General features: G+C 35.0%; 1 protein-coding gene across 1 annotated transcript in view; it reads left to right on the top strand.

The window, feature by feature from the left end:
* MED13 (mediator complex subunit 13) overlaps positions 1-17448 on the top strand; it is a 99948-nt gene that overhangs the window by 31536 nt on the left and 50964 nt on the right. The window contains exon 9 of the mRNA XM_060080439.1: positions 7607-8290. Within this exon, the coding sequence (XP_059936422.1) occupies positions 7607-8290 (684 nt within the window). The remainder of the gene's footprint in view (positions 1-7606; positions 8291-17448) is intronic.

Below are 17448 nucleotides of genomic sequence, written 5' to 3'. Positions count from 1 at the left end.
TGACATCCCTAACCATGACTTACAAATGCACAGTTGGCCACCCCTTCTTGTCATGGCTGTGAGCCAAAGGGATGGAGTGCTTGCAGGTTAGGGCTGAGGTTTTTCTTACATTAGCTCTGTTTGATTGAGTACAATGACAGACTCTCAAGTGTTCTGATGTGTTTTTGCATAGATTAAGTTTTCTTTTATATAGATTCTTTGGATTAAAGACTACAATTTTTTAAAGCCTGGCAACTTTGTTAAAAACTTGCCTCTGTTGGAATAAAAATATGGATAGATTAGCTCCTGTTTAACAGTTTAAAATAGTAAAAACCACACTCACCTTGAGGGGAAAAAATCCAAACTTAGTCCCCCTTTTTTTGGCCGCGTTGGGTCTTCGTTGCCGTGTGTGGGTTTTTCTCTAGTTGGCAGCGAGCAGGGGCTACTCTTCACTGCAGTGCGTGGGCTTCTCATTGCAGTGGCTTCTCTTCTTGCGGAGCACGGGCTCTGGGCGTGCGGCTCAGTAGTTGTGGCTCGTGGGCTCTAGAGGGCAGGCTCAGTAGTTGTTGCACACGGGATTAGTTCTCCGCGGCATGTGGGATCTTCCCGGACCAGGGCTGGAACCCGTGTCCCCTGCATTGGCAGGCGGATTCGTAACCACTGCACACCAGGGAAGTCCCAAACTTAGTCTTGAAATGCAGGGCTTCAATGCATTATTTGTCTAAGACCAAGGGTTGTTGGCAAACTACGATCTGTTGACCACATTTGGCTCACCTATTTTATATGGTGTGTGAGCTGAAATGATTTTTGCAGTTGTAAATATTTGAAAAAAATGAAAGGAAAATATTTTGCAAAAGTTATGTGAAATTCAAATTTTAGTGTCCATAAATAAGAATCTATTGGGACAGAGCCACATCTATTGATACACATCTTAACTGTGGCTGCTTTTACAGAGCTGAGTGGTTACAAGACAAACTCTATGGCCCCCCAGAGTCTAAAATGTTTAACGTCTGGTCCTTTACCAAAAAAGTTTACCAATCCCTGGTCTAAGACCAACAGAATGCTTAAATGAAATTAGACTTTTCTTTCACTGTATTGGCATTTTTATCAAGCAGCTCTTCTTTTTTAGTTTCTAACTTAGGCATTGCTTTATTCTTCTTGAAAGATTTGGGTTTTAAGTCTATTTGTCTAAAATAGTTGTAGAGGAAGACACTCAAAATGCATGTTGGTAAACGTAAGTTTTAATTCTTGCTCTAAGCTGAACTTTTATTTTTAAAAACATACTTTTTTCCCTAATTCCAGAAATTCCTCCTAGGTATGTAGAGGTTTGATATGATGAAATTTCATATAATCTATATATTTGACCAGCTTTGGTAAATTTACCCTTCTAGTAAATACAGTGTTTCTGATCATTTACTTTTTAATTTTTTTCATTCACTTTTTTTTTCACTACTGCATATTCCTGATTCCTCCTCTACCCCTGCCTCTCCCCCCAAATCTGGTTCTCTTCTTTAGTTTATAAGTAAGGCTTGAAACAGACTTGGAGCCACCCTAATTATGTGTATCCTCTCCTGGTATAGAATATAGGAGGTAGCGCATACATTGATAACTGACTGTACTAGTCAGCCAGTCTGTTCTCATATCTATCCCTACGTTTTCCCTGCTCTGTTCTGTTCTGCAGGGAGTTACAATTCCTAGGCTCCCTTGCTTTTAACATGTGTTTTTTGGTTTCCCCCCGCCCACAGTTTTATTGCGATATAACTGACAAATGATATTGTATGATTTTAAGATGTCAGTGTGATGATTTGCTTAGGCTCACCTTTTGGAGTTGGCTAGTTGGAGGCACTAAGAGGAGGGAAGAAGCCAGGGTATTTCCCCACCCCTTTTTGAGCCAACTCCAGCCGCAGCTCTGTGTCCCATTAACAGCCCTTCTTCTGTGGTCCCAGTTACCATTGGGCAGTTCCTGCTGTGGCTGTAGCACCATCCCAAGCTTCTGTGATCTGATGAGACTACTTCATCTTACTGTCCTTTCAGCCATAGAAGTGATTGAAGCTCCTCTGCTGTTACTGCTTTCTCTGTTACCTCATTTTCCTCTGTTTTTGCGGGCCTCTCACTGTTGTGGCCTCTCCCGTTGCGGAGCACAGGCTCCGGATGCGCAGGCTCAGCAGCCATGGCTCACGGGCCCAGCCGCTCCGCGGCACGTGGGATCCTCCCGGACCGGGGCATGAACCCGCGTCCCCTGCATCGGCAGGCGGACTCTCAATCACTGCGCCACCAGGGAAGCCCTGTTTTGTTTTTTGATAAATGATTGTAGTACATTTACTCTGTGTGAAAGATAGGACTGGACCCTTCTCTTAGAAATTGATTTGAAAAAAAATTGCATAAATATAAGCAGTTTGCATGATATATATGTGATTTTAAGGAATTTAAATTATACAAATAAAGCTAAAGTACTGCTTGACCACTCTCTTTCCAATTCCTACTCTCCCTAGAAGTAACTATTTGCCAATTAGGTATTATCCTTCCATGCTTTTCTCTGTAATATTGTGTGTATATGTGTTTTTCCTCCCAACACATAAACATAATACAGATGTATTTAGCAGTTTATTTTTTCACTTCATGTGCCTTAGGTCTCTCCATTCTAGTTACTTGTGGATCTGCTTTATTGTTTTAAAAAAACTTCTTGGCATTCCACTGAATGGAAGTACCATAGTGTATTTAATCATTCTGGGTTTGATGGACAAATAGGTTGTTTCCAAAGGTTTTTTTGTTTGTGTTTACTTTTTAAAAAATAATACTTTTGTGACTATTAGTTATTTATTAGATTTTCTTTTTTTGGACACTCTGTGATAGACGATGTCCAAGGCTCAGGATACATTAGTGAACAAGGCTCCTGCTGTTGTGAAGCCTGCATGCTAAGGGGAGTGGGGCAGATAATTAGTTTTCAAAAAAAATTCTTAATCCTTTTAAAATTTAAGAGTGGTGAGTGCTAAGAAGTAAATAAAATCAGGTGGGTGATGTGATAGAGTTGTGGGCAAGGGGGCTATTTAAATACTTTGTGACTTCAGAAAGCTTCTACCAGTTTCACTCCCACTTCTTGCATATAAGTGTGCTGGTTTTTCTTACACTTTCACTGATCTGAGAACTGTCCTTAAAATTATTTTTTTCCCATTATAGTAAGTGAAAAGCATAAAATTGTTCTAATTGGCATTTTTCAGTTGTTAGTGAGATTATAAACTGCACATTTATGGATATTAGGCTTTAGTCTGGTGGAATGTTCATAAGAAAATTAGCACTTAGCAAGCTGTATAAGTAGAAAGCAATACAATAAATTTTAGATATTAACACCAAAATACTAGGAACTTCAATTAATAGGAAAAATAATTAAAGGAATCACTCTGTGATACTTTCAGGACCACTTCTTTTTTAGAAAGATTATCCACCTTGGTTGACTTCTAGTATGAAATTCAGTTGTCTCTAAAGAAGACTAGCTTTTAGAAAAAGGTCTATATACAAGAAAGGAACTATGATTTAATGTTACCAAAGTTTTGGAGAGCCATTGCTATTTGTATATAGCCCAAATTAATAGTTTCTTTGCCTTATGGAAGGACAAAGGAATGTATGGCTGTTTACTGTTTACTTTTCCCATCCCTTGTATACTTGGAATGTAACCAGGTAGCTCACCTCAGATTATTGGAGACTGTTTTTTTCCTTAGTGCCTTGCATAACTTGATGAATTCTTAAACTTTTGGTTTCAAAACTCATTTACACTCTTAAAAATTATAGGGTATCCGAACATGCTTTTATTTATGTGGGTCACGTCTATTTATATCATTTTAGGGAAATTTTAAAGCAGTGCTTAATTTATTTAAAAAATAACATAAACCAGTACAAATTAACATGAATAAAATACTTTTATAGAAATCAACTATATTTTCCAAAGCCAAAAACAGATTAGAGGACTTCCTTGGTGACACAGTGGTTAAGAATCTGCCTGCCAAAAACGCAGGGGACATGGGTTCGAGCCTTGGTCCAGGAAGATCCCACATGCCGGGGAGCACCTAAGCCCATGCGCCACAGCTACCAAGCCTACGCTCTAGAGCCCGTGAGCCACAACTACTGAGCCCACGTGCCACAACTACTGAAGCCCACGTGCCTAGAGCCTGTGCTCCGCAACAAAAGAAGCCACCACGATGGGAACCCTGTGCACCGCAATGAAGAGTAGCCCCCAGTTGCCGCGACTAGAGGAAGCCCGCACACAGCAACAAAGACCCAACGCAGCCAAAAATAAATTAAAAAAACAAAAAACTATATGTCATAAAATAACCTTAAAAAAAACAGATTAGAAGAGATAGTTGACATTCTTTCTTTCATAAATGCCTTTAAAAATTGGTGGATATTTTATACTTAACAGCACATCTCAGTTTGTACTCTCCACGTTTTGAGTGCCTAGTTAGCCACATGTGACTTTGGGATACCATTCTTGGACAGCACAGCTTTAGAAATAGAGTTCAAAATAGGACTAATGTCTGGATATAGAAAAAAATATATACATATACACATATATATAAATGATATAGAAAAGACAAGTTTCTAGTCAATATATTATTTTCTAACAACTGGAGGAGCTGCATTTCCTCATAAGGTAATGTGGTCCTTGTCATTGAAAATATTCAAAGAGGGGTTGGTTAGAAAAGGGGTTATTCTTACATTGGATAGAACCTACTGTTTGTTTTTTTAATGACCAATAACTTTATTAAATTTTTTTAAATGCTATTAAAAAATTTAAATAATGCACACGAATATAAAACTTAAAATGACAGGTTCTCCCTGTTACGCATGTATGTAGATCTGCCTGCCTGTTTTCTTTTCCACAAATGGAATCATGCTTTGTATACTGTTCTTCAACGTGCTTTTTTTGAAAAACAGTTATCCTGGGTATCTTTCCTTGTTAGCACATATAGTTCCACTCTCTTTTTTCTTTTAAGTTCATAGTACTCCATGGTACTGTTGAGGTATAATGCTTTATTTGGCCAGTCACCTGTGCTGCACTCTTGCTGAAGATTTTTAAAGCAAATCTTAAATACCGTCATTTCACTCCTACTTCAGTATGCAACTCTAAAAAGTGTTAATATTTTCTTACGTAGCTATAATTCCATTATCACACCTGATAAAAGGAACAGTATTTTATTGGTATCATCTGATACCTTCTACAGATATGTCTCAGAAATATCTTTTTGTAGTTGGTTGGTTTGACTAGGATTCAAACAAGGAGTAGACATTTGATTGTTAAGTTTTCCAGGTCTCTCTTTTAATCCTCTTCCTCCTTTTATGACATTGACTTGGTTGGAGAAACTAGGTCAGTTGTTCTATAGAATGTCCCACATTATGGATTTTCTCAATTTGTCATGTATCTTAACTTGTTCTTCTGGTGTCATTTAACTTCTTTTATCCCTTGCATTTCTGTAAATGGAAGGTAGCTCTAGAGCCATGTCCATGTCCTCTAATACTAGCTATGTTTGTAACCACTAGTGACTATTTAAATTTATTTATTTACTTGGCCACACCACTCGGCATGTAGGATCTTAGTTCCTGGACCAGAGATCGAACTCATGCCCCCTGCAGTGGAAGTACGGGGTCTTAACCACTGGACCGCCAGGGAAGCCCCTGTGGCTATTTAAATTCAGAGTAACTGGATTTAAATAAAATTAAAAATTTAGCCCCTCCATTGCACAAGTCACATTTCTAGTTCTCAGTAGCCACATATAGAACATTTCTATCATCACAGAAAGTTATTTGGACACTGCTGATCTAGAGGCTTAATTAAGTTCAGGTTTAATATTTTTGATGAGAATACTACATAGGCAGTGCTGTGTTGCTTTGTATGATGTCACATCAGAAGAGACATATGCCCAGTTATCCCACTTTTAATAATGTTAAAACTAAGAAAGTGGTGATCAGCCTGATGCCTCCATTGTAAAGTTCTAATCATGTTTACTATGAATAAAGACAGTTTTTCTTCTTTTGAAATCTCTGATCTCTTTTTTTTTCTTGACTTACTGCATTGGCTAAAACTTTCAATAAAATTGTTGAAAAGAAATGTTGAGAGTTAATATTCTTGCTTTGTTCCTAGTCTCAGGGAGAAAATATTTAGTCTTCCATCATTAAGTATGATGTTAGTTGTAGTTTTTCATAGACGTCCTTCATTGGACTAAGTTCTAATACTTGCTTGCTGAGTCTTTTTATATGAATAGGTGTTGAATTTTGTCCTGTTTTTCTATATTTATTGAGATAATGTGGTTTTCTGTTTTATTCTGTTATGTGATGAATAGTATTGGTTTTTTTCTTGTGAATGTTACACCTTACATTCGTGGGACAAATTCCATTTGGTTATGATGTATTCTCAGTTTATATATTACTCATTTGCTCATTTTGTTAATGACTTACATCTGTGTTCTTAAGGAATATTGTTCTGTGATTTCCTTTTCTTATGATGTCTTTGGTTTTGGTGTCAGAGTAATGATGGATTTCTCTTGTGTCCTTTTGACATAACTGCAGTTTTCTTTGATAACTTTCATGCTTTTTTTCCCCTCATGTACAATAAGAGGTCCCAGGCTGTGTACAAAAGGGTGTCTCAGCATGTTCCCTCAGTAGAGAGGGTTCTTTGAAAAAGTGCCTGCCACTGCTTTTTAATAGTCTTTCAAGTTACCTCTGATATAACAAAACCATGAATAAAGTATATTGTAAAAAGAAAACAAACCAAAAAAACCTAATGAATACTTAATGCTTTAACTCCAAATCCCTGCAAATTTTTTTTCTAGTTTTTTACTTAAAAAATATTTTATATACATTAATATCAGTTGAGTTTGGAAATCTCCAAGTGCACAGTATTTTTACTGCACTGAAAGAAATCTTAAACTTTGAATAAAATTATTAGATTTTAAGGTATATAGTTTTAAATTCTTCAATTTAGAATTGCTTCACATCATGAGGAATAAATTCTTTTAGGTACTTCCTTTTCTTTTTCCTTTCCAGTCAGCTTATTCTTTCTGTATTGGTAAGCCTTGGGAGAACGAAGGTAGGTATGGTATGGGACATCAACCAGGCAATTCCAGAACTATCCGGATGGATATAACTACAATCTTGATTGATCTAACTTCAGTCCAGTAGAGTAAGTTTCCTACCTGGTTGCTGTAGGATCGTAGATGATGACTGAGCTCAGCCAAGCTGTTGACATTGATTTATAACAATTACTAATGGTAAAATATCAGGTACATTCATAAATGAATAAATTTGAGGACATTTTGTACCTTTTTATATCAAAATAACTAGAATCTTATCTCTATTTATTCAGATACTAAGATACTTAGATTATGTAAGGCAGATCATCTTTGGCTATCTGATCACATGTTAAATGAGGATGGGAGGTTGGCTTTTATGAAGCTTTCTGCATGCTCTTAGTTTTAGGCCACTGAACAAAGTATTTTTTTTTCTATGTAAATTCAAATAATTTTACTTTAGGATTATGTGTGAAAAACAAATGACATCCAAAATTTCTAATGCCGTTAACTTGTATACTCTGATATAATAGTTATACTATAAATAAACCTTTCTTTTAACTTTTCAGGCACAAAAGTCTCAAACCAAGAAATCCTGGACAACAAGGACAGGCACCAACTTTAAGTCAGCAACAACCAGTACTTCCGAAGCACAAGACCAATGAAAAGCAAGAAAAGAGTGAAAAACCACAAAAACGCCCCTTGACTCCTTTTCACCATCGTGTATCTGTTAGCGATGATGTTGGCATGGACACAGATTCAGCCAGCCAAAGACTTGTGATCTCTGCTCCAGACAGTCAAGTGAGATTTTCAAACATCCGAACTAATGATGTAGCAAAGACTCCTCAGATGCATGGCACTGAAATGGCAAATTCACCTCAACCACCCCCACTTAGTCCTCACCCATGTGATGTGGTTGATGAAGGAGTGACTAAAACACCTTCAACTCCTCAAAGTCAACATTTTTATCAAATGCCAACACCGGATCCCTTGGTTCCTTCTAAACCAATTGAAGACAGGATAGACAGTTTATCCCAGTCTTTCCCAGCTCAGTTCCAGGAAGCTGTAGAACCTACAATATATGTTGGTGCAGCAGTACACTTGGAAGAAGATGAAGCTAATATAGCCTGGAAGTATTACAAGTTCCCAAAGAAAAAAGATTTAGAGTTTTTACCACCTCAACTTGCAAGTGATAAATTCAAGGATGATCCAGTTGGACCTTTTGGACAGGAAAGTGTAACATCAGTTACAGAGTATGTATTTTTTTTAATAGTCACTATTATAATTTAAGGGTGGAAATGATGTAGGTTCTTAATAGTAGGACTCCAGAATGGTTTCAGGGTAGGATTTACAATAATAAATCCTTTGAGTATTTGAGTATTAATTTTGCATAATTTCTTTACTGTGTCTTCTCCTCAGGGGACCTCTTTGTTACAAAATATTTTAGTCACAAAAAAGTGGAGAAAATAATAACGTTTATCCATCAGCAAACAAGAATTTTACGTACAGTTAGAACCCCTGTGTACTATTTTTCTTCCTCCATTCTTCCTTCCACTGTCCTGAATTTGGTATTTATCATTTGTATACATGTTTTTATACATGTAGCTCTAGTTAATTCATTTTACTTGCTCTCTAGTATTTCTTTGTTATGAATATGCCATAATTTATCTACTCTCTTGAGATGGACATGTTGGTTATTTTCAATTTTTCTCAAAGGATGTAGCAGTGAACTTTTTTGTACACATTTCCTTGTATACTTATATATATATATATATATTCTTATATATATATATATATATATATATATATATATATATATATATATATATATATATATATATAAGAATTCCTCTAGGGAATACAGCAAAAAGTGGAATTGCTGGGCCATGGGGTATGTCGATATTCAACATGAAGGGTTGTTGCCAAGTACTCTCCAAACTATACTAATTTACACCCTCATCAACCAGCAGAGTATGGGAATAGCTGTTCTACATTTTCCTCAGTACTTGGTATTATTCGACTTTTAATTTGGCTAATCTGCTGCATGCAGAATGGCCTATTATTGTCTTACTATGTTTTACAGATTCCTAGTGAGGTTAAGCATCACTTAAAGTGTTTACAGGCCTGTATATCATATGTTTTAGTCTATTTTCGTTTCTTTTTTTTTCCTGATTTATTCTATTCATGTTCGGTTATTAATCTTATAATAATTTTATGTGCCTCGGATATCATTTTTAGTCCATTTTTTTTTCTTTTCTTTTCTTCCTAATTATTCCTTGTATATTCTGGCTATCAGTCTTGTATTAGTTATCTGTGCTACAGATATCTTCCTCTGTTCTGTGGTTTGCCGCCTTTGTCCACAATATGTATGACATACTTTGGGGCAGAAATAGGGTTTTTTTCAGGTCTCCCTTTACTTTCTGTGTTGTTCTGATTATATTTATTATCTGTCCCACAAGCTTTTTGCATTTTTATCTATAGTGGGGTTTTTAAAAATTTTTATTGGACTACAGTTTACAATGTTGTGTTAGTTTCAGGTGTAAAGCAAAGTGAATCAGTTACAGTGTTTTTTTAAAGGTGAAAGTCAACCAACCATTATATTCATTTTACCGTTATATTCATTAAAACTGTCTACCTATTTATCAATGCAAGGCCAAGTAGTTTGCAAAGATTACATTTCCTTCTCTATCAGTCTCTAAAACTTTTCGGGTCTTTAGCTTAGAATGTTGAAATTTCACAAGAATATGTGTATACATAGTGGTCTTTTATTCATGCCTTGTACTGAACTTTTGAGGAGGGCTGGTTCAATTTGAAGTCTTTTTTGTCCCGTCACTGGGAAGTTTCTCTTTTCTTGGAAAATATATCCATTTTTTTCCCCCATTCTCTTCAGAACCTCTAGAATTCAGATGTTGAACTTGTGTATTTTCTCTCATTTTCCATCTTTTTTTCCTGAGGGGATTCCTCAGCTTCTAGCCCTTTTCTTAAAGTCTTAATATTTGTTTCTCATGTTTTTTTAATTTCTAAACTTTTTTTTTTTAATAACAACCCCTTGTTTAATGTCCTGCAACTTTTTTCCTTTCGAATTACTTTATTTTGGTCTTTTTCTTTACTATACTGATTCTCATCATATTTCTTCTTATCGTTTGATCTTATACATTTTAGAATGAGGGAATGAATAGATGAGCTGATTGGAAATTTTGTGTATAAAGGCAGAGCCTTGTTGATTGGCAGGACTTAACTCACTCAACAAATATTTTAGAATGAACTGTATATCAGTTCCAGAAACTTTGCTTTATGGTAATGGGGTAGGGGATGTTTAGGAGGGGAGGCCTTGTACCTAAACTTCCAGGATAAAAAGGATCTTATGCCTTCACCAGATAGTTTATTCATTTTTCTTAGAAAAGGAACCCTTTCAGGACTGGGGGGCAGGGGCAGGGGGATAAATTAGGAGTTTGGGATTAACGTATACACGCCACTATATATAAAATAGATAAACAACAAGGACCTGCTGTATAGCACTGGGAACTATATTACAATAGCTTGTAATAACCTATAATGGAAAAGAATCTGAAAAAGAATATATATACACACACACACACAAAACCCAATCACTTTGCTGTACACCTGAAACACACAACATTGTAAATAAACTATACTTCAATTTTTAAAATGGTTATAAAAAAATAGGAACACTTTGTTTCTCCTTTTTCAGCTTTTTTTCATTTCTGTCTAGAGATGTAAGTCCAGATTTTCTCTGGTTTTTAGGCAGTTTGGCTCTCCTGTTGTTTATATAGTTTGCCCTTAGCCCCCTCTTGCATATTGTAAGCCATGAACTTTCTCTGCTGTGTTTCATTGATTTTGAGCTTCCCTGAGACTAAGTAAAATTCCTGATCTATTTATAGCTTCTTTCTCATTTTCCCTACTGTTAGAGATATATTTTCTTTTAAAATTCCTTGGTTATTATTTTAGTAGACAAACCCGTGTGCTTCATCTAGCACTTTGAATCTTAAAGGCATTCTAGTATGACTTTTTTTAAAATTAAAATTAATCTGGACTTGAAATTGAGGGACTTGAGAATACCCTTATGATCATGGAAGACGACTAACTTAGTTAATAAATTAGCAGATTTCTTGAAAGCAAATGATGTCTTGGAAACAAGGCTTAAAAGATCTTAATCTTATCTGTGCTGGATGTAATATAAAAATCCAAGCTAACTTCAACTCTTTCCTGAAACTGTTGGTCTCCTTGATTCTATACTTCTCTTTATATAGTCTGTATACAGCAGTCAGAGTGATCATTGTAAGTTAAATATAATGTTACTCATTTGCTTAAAACTCTTCAGTAGTTTCCCTTTATATTTAGAATAAAATCCATACTCTTTCCCTCATCTGTAAGGTTCTACACAATCTCCTGAATACCTAGTTCTTTACTTGTATTTACTGGTCTCCTGTTTGCTTCCTGATTTAACCACACCAGCTTTCTTGCTATTCCTTCAAAAAAGTTAAGGTCATTCTTCATGGCCTTTAGAATTGCATTACGGGGTGGGGGGAATACCTCGCCCCTTACTCTTCAGTTGAACTCAAAAGTTACCTTCTCAGGAGGTATTTCCTTGACCACAGTACCTAAACTGTGACCTCTCTTTAATCCCCAAGTCACAACCTATCCTGTGTACTACTTTCATTTTCTCCATATATATAGTTATCTGAAATTATATATTTGTTAATGGTCTCTTCCCTATTAGAATGTAAGCTCTATGAGGGCAAGGACTTGGTCTTGTGCACTACTGTGTTGTTCCAACTTACATGCACGCACGCACGCACGCGCGCCTTCCCAAAACAATCCTAGGCACATAGACATTCAGCAGATATTGGATGAATGAAATGACAATATGATCCTAGATTACTTTATGATTTTAAAACATTTCTTTCTAGGTGTTATATTTTCTTATTTAATGTATGTAAAAATGTAGTGATGTAAATATTTTCAGTTTTAAGAACTTTAAGAGTGAGTTTTTATGGACATATTATATTCATTAGGTTTAAGAATTCTAGCCATAACTATTTACTGTATTGGCTGCTTGTGTGCATGAGCATCCTTAAGTGAAATGAAAGTCTCTTAGAAGTTAATACAGTTTAACCTTAAGAGTCGGTTCTAAAATTACTTTGGCATTTTTCTCATTGAATAAGAATGAGAAAGAAGCATAATGTAGAAAGGTAACATGCAGCGTAGAATGGTTCTGGGTCATGATTACGTAAATTAAGGAAAACACATGCCTCTACTTGTTCCTGGTCACCATCTTTTTCTACCTCATAAAAAGAAGACATAAAAGATTGAATAGAGGATTTTTTGTTTTTAAAGTTGAATATGAATACAGTTTTGGTTATGCTAGTTACTAAAATGTGTGTTGTGTCACAAATTACTTATAGATAGAATCCTTGTTTTCGTATTGTAATACTAGATTAGAATAGGGTAGGTATCACAGAAGGTCAACCATCAGAGTCCTCGCTGCTATATGAACTGAGAAATATCTGTGGAATACACCTGTTTTATACTTGATAGGTTAGAAGTTTTGGTCTTACGTTTTAATCATCTAGATGATTTTATTCTATCTTCCTGAAGTTACTGGCAGTAGTTCTCAATTGGAGCAGTTTCTGGCTGCCTCCCACCCCCCCACCCCCAGGTGACATTTGGCAATGACTAGAGACATTTTGGTTGTCACAACTGGGCGTGTGCTACTGACATCTGGTAGGTAGAGGCCAGGGATGCTGCTAAATATCTTACAGTGGGCCTGTCCCCCACAACAAGGAATTTTCCAGCCCAAAATGTTAGTAATGTTGAGGTGCTTTAATGTTACAAATAACTTACTCTAGAGTTCAAGTTTCTGTTAAAAGTTATTAAATTAGATATGCCAAACATGTTTAATGATTAAGTTTCACTAGGGAGCTCTCTCCCATACTGCTTTAGTCTCCCCCAAACCACAGTAAAATACCTGGCATGGTCTTCAGTGTTCATGTTATGCTAAAAGAAAAGTTATTTTTTCTCATAGTTAAAAAGATCTTGTTGGAATAACTTACTAATTCAAGTACCTGCTCTTAATATTACTTGAGATGGGATATCATGAGGCTCAGTCATCTCCTTATAGCAAGTTGGCAAAGCCAGTTGACAAAGTCAGATGATGTTCCTTGTCATTAAAAATAAATTCTAAAAATTACTATTACGCTTTCTTAGTGTCATTTAAACAATCTTAAATTCTTTGTAGAAGCATTCTGTATTTTTAAAGATATGATATGATCAAACATATTTCTGGTAATAAGAGTAATCCATTCAAAAACCTGGTTTGTTTTATATTAAAAAATTTGTGAATTTGTGTTACCCAGTCATTGTAAATTTCTATTATCTTTTTCCATGCTTTGAGTTTTGAAAATGTTTTTAAATATATAGCAGTTAATTTTAATGAGGTTAATTAGAGGGCTGTTGCAACTCCTATATTCTTTCTCCTTTCTTAGGAAGCTTATCTTTCTTTTTTAATTCATACTCCTCAAAGATACACTTTTTCAGTTTGAATAGAACTGAAATTTCTATAATATACAAGATGCTGTAAGGCACTGTTGGGGTATAAAGTAAATTTGGATCCTGGCCCTAAATGAAATTGTAGTCTAATGGAAAATAGCATTAAATTCTCTGATACAGCTATATAGATAAGATATAGTAGGGATGCAGAGCCAGAGTGGAGAATAATTCATTTATGGAGATCAGAAGCTTTATGTAGTTTTGTATGGATAGATTATAGGGTGCTTCTTAGTGGTTTGCTGTGTTATGGTGAGAAATGAGACCTAAAGAGTGGGGTAGGGCTATATAATGGAGTGGCAAAATATTATTTATAAGGTGATATAGGGGCCTCATTAGGAAATTAGAAAGACATGGTAGGGATGGAGGGATTTTATAGATGTTGTGGAGTAGACTAAAGAACTTTATGGCCAATTAGATACATAATACAGAGGGACAAGAATACATCAGTAGAAATTTAAAAATGGTTTCTTTATAGTAGTTGACTTCTACAGATGTGTGCCTTTTTAGAAAATTATGGAGGAGAAGTTTAGACCTTTGTTTTATTTATGTTAAGTGACAACTCAGTTTCCATTTGGCATAAATAAATGAAGTTTTCCATTGATTGGTTTTAAGGGGTGAGCACTAGGCTTTCATAATAGGTAGATAAACAAAAAGAGGTACCCTTTTTCAGTTTTAGATGGTGGTGGCTGCTTAACTAGTGCAGAGTAATTTCTTCATCATTTCTAAGCATTTCCTTTATTCTTAGACTTCATGTGCAGCAGTCGATGCCAAATTTTTTAGCAGCTACTTTAAAGCAAAATTCCTTTTCTAATTTGTTAGAATTTATTTGGAGGGGAGAGAGAGGTTGGGGGTGGAGCATAGCATATCTCCCACACAAGATATACACATCTGTAGCAAATATCTTTATTTTCTTTTTGCTTCTAATTATTTTTAGTTTCTTTATTAGTTAATGATAACATCTATTTTAGATTAGTGGCTTAAGACCTTGTAAGTTTTAAAGAAAGCAAAATTTCTGCCAAGAAACATTACAGTTGTTTTTAAATATATTTTTTCAAGGGTCTAGCACTTAGTTTTAATAGAATTTGTGCCAGCCTAAAACAGTCTGTAACTCTTGATTCAGAAGGAACCTTTCTAAACCCTGAACAAAGAACTGTACTGGAGCATAGTTCTTATTATGTCTTGTTCAGTATAAAAAATACATCATGATATCTTAACCGTAATATCCCTCAATAGAATTAGCTCTTACCTTGTATATAATATGTATATACCAGATTTTTATTGTATGTATCTAGTTATATAATGCATTATTTGATCTCTAAAAGATAGTTTCTAATTTTTTGTTTCATAGAAAGAAGTCTGTGATGAAATAAACTTGTTTTGATTTATTGTATTCTAGACCTTTTAAGATTTTTTTCTTTTTAAGTTTTTTTTTCTTTAAGTCTTCCTTATTTGATATCTTATTTGAATGCAATAAAGCTATACTTTTGACAGCTAGCTTGACTCAGTTTAAGGATTGGTTATGAATATTGGAGATGGTACTGGAAAAGTTACTATTAAAATTTTTTTGAGATTTATTGAATTCATTTCTTCATTAACATTTCCTGAACTGTAGCTTATCTCCTGTAATTGCCAATTCTAAAATATTGTCACACCTTGTCTAGAAGAATTTTTATTGAATAAAGGCATAAAAGCATATGCTATAGGCCATGTTAAATTCTCTACAAGTACATTTTAGGATAGTATGTAACTTTGTCACAGTGAGAGGAAGGAGATATAGTTAATGAATAATATAAAAGTAATTTCAGTTTGCTATGGGCATTGCAAAGCTTCCTGTTCATGGCTGTACCTAATCATTCTTTTCCAGTTTGTCTGTATTTAGCTTTATATTTGATTGAAACTATCTCTGTAGTTAACTATTTGGCTATATGTGAAAGTTCCTTTTAGAAAAGGAGGGGTGTGTTGTTCCTATTCACAAAAAGTGTATGTATACTATATAATTGGAGAGTGAAGAAATGCTAACTTGAGTTTTTAATCTGGCATCTCTTAAAAAAATAGCAATTTTAATTTCTATTTTTATCAGTTTTAAAAATAGAAGGATGTGTAATGTAAATAATTTATATTTTTAATTTATTGTGAAGATACTCTTGATATTATTGACTTCATTTAAATTCTTTGCATATCCCATTGTCTGTGAGAACCATTCAATAAAATAACAAAAAGTTGTCTTTAGGTATTGCATTTGGTTTACTCATTTTTATTCCTAGTAGAGCCCTGTGCAGTAGGATTTTTCCTTTTAATGTTACTGCCTACTAGCTTAGCAACTACTTGCATAAAGAGTGTGGCAGTTTTCATGCTTCTGCTAGAGGACAACTTTATATGAAAAACAGTTGTTTTATTCACCTCAACACAGAGTAGTCTTTCAGCTTAGTGACTGGGGTTGAGGGGGGTAGGTTCTTAAACTTTCCGCCTATGAATAGTTATGTGAATTGGCATACTTAAAATCTTTCCAGCCCTAAATCTGCCACCATGTGACCATTTCTTTCAACATAATTTTCATATCAAAGAGAGCACACCCTCTGGTTCCTATTTTCATGATGTTATTTTAAGTATTAAATAAGAAAATACATGTCAAAGTAGGTAGAAATGCTATTTTGAAAAGATTCACATTGGTATCTGATAGACAATTCAGGAAACATTTAGGGTCTAATATGGTGAGGTACAAAGCTTCTTCTAAGAAATAAATTCTTTTTCATTTATAGACCAGAACTCTTCTAACAGATAATTGTAGAATATAGCTCATTGACAGTTATGTTAGCACTATGTTCCTGTGGAAGAAAGTTTTTGTAGACTTGGGATTTTAGTTTGGGAATAAATCTGAGGCACATTGAAATAGCAGTGACATATATCATATTGGATAGCATGTTTAGAAAATGTCAGTTATTCTTTTGATGACCTCTGTTTCAACCTTAGTTTATAGGGTATAGAGTGCTTCTAGTGCTGGACATTGGTGAATAGATTAACAAGATACGATATCTCTGTCATTCAAAGAATTTATAAACTAGCAAATACCTTTATTGATTCCAAACCTTACTTCTCTTATGATTGTTTTGTCCTGATACTCAGGACAGACAAGTAGCGGCAGCAGTATCACTTCCTAATGAATAAAGATGATTTATTTCCAAGTACAACATACTGTATTTTAGAATTATTAATGCAAACACAGTATCTCAATCCTGTGTGGCTTTTAGATTTCATGTATTAATTTAGCAGGTATTTATTAACACCTATTATGTGCCAGGCACTCTTCTAGGCATTTGGGATAGTTCAGTAAATAAAGATAAGATCCCTGACATTTAGAGGCTTATAGTCTAGTGGAAGTGACAGACAACCATGAACATAAGCAAATTATATAGTATATTAAGAGATAAATGCTATGGAGGGAAAAACAGAGCCCGGTAAGGGAGATCAATGTTGAGGCAGTGGACATATTGCAATTTTAAATAAGATCTCATAGATAAGGTGACATTTAAACAAAGACTTGAAGGAAGTGAGGGAGTTGGCCATACAGATATTTGGAGGAAGAATGTTCCAGACAAAGAGAACAGCCAGAAGTGTGTCTGACCTGTTTGAGGAATATCAAGGAAGACCTTGGAAGAAGAGTAAGAGAGGGAGGAGTAGAAAAATAGAAGATGAAGTTGGAGGGGAAAAGAGGAGACATCATGGAAAGCTTTGGTAGGATATTATAAGGACTTTGTTTTTTACTCAGGGTAAAATAGTCATTGCAGGATTTTGAGCATTATCTGACTAGAAGCCTGGCTGCCATTATTATGGCAGCATGGGA

This window comes from Mesoplodon densirostris, chromosome 18 (genome assembly GCF_025265405.1).
Source record: "Mesoplodon densirostris isolate mMesDen1 chromosome 18, mMesDen1 primary haplotype, whole genome shotgun sequence".
In the NCBI taxonomy this organism is placed as follows: domain Eukaryota; kingdom Metazoa; phylum Chordata; class Mammalia; order Artiodactyla; family Ziphiidae; genus Mesoplodon; species Mesoplodon densirostris.
This window is presented reverse-complemented; position numbering and strand designations above follow the sequence as displayed.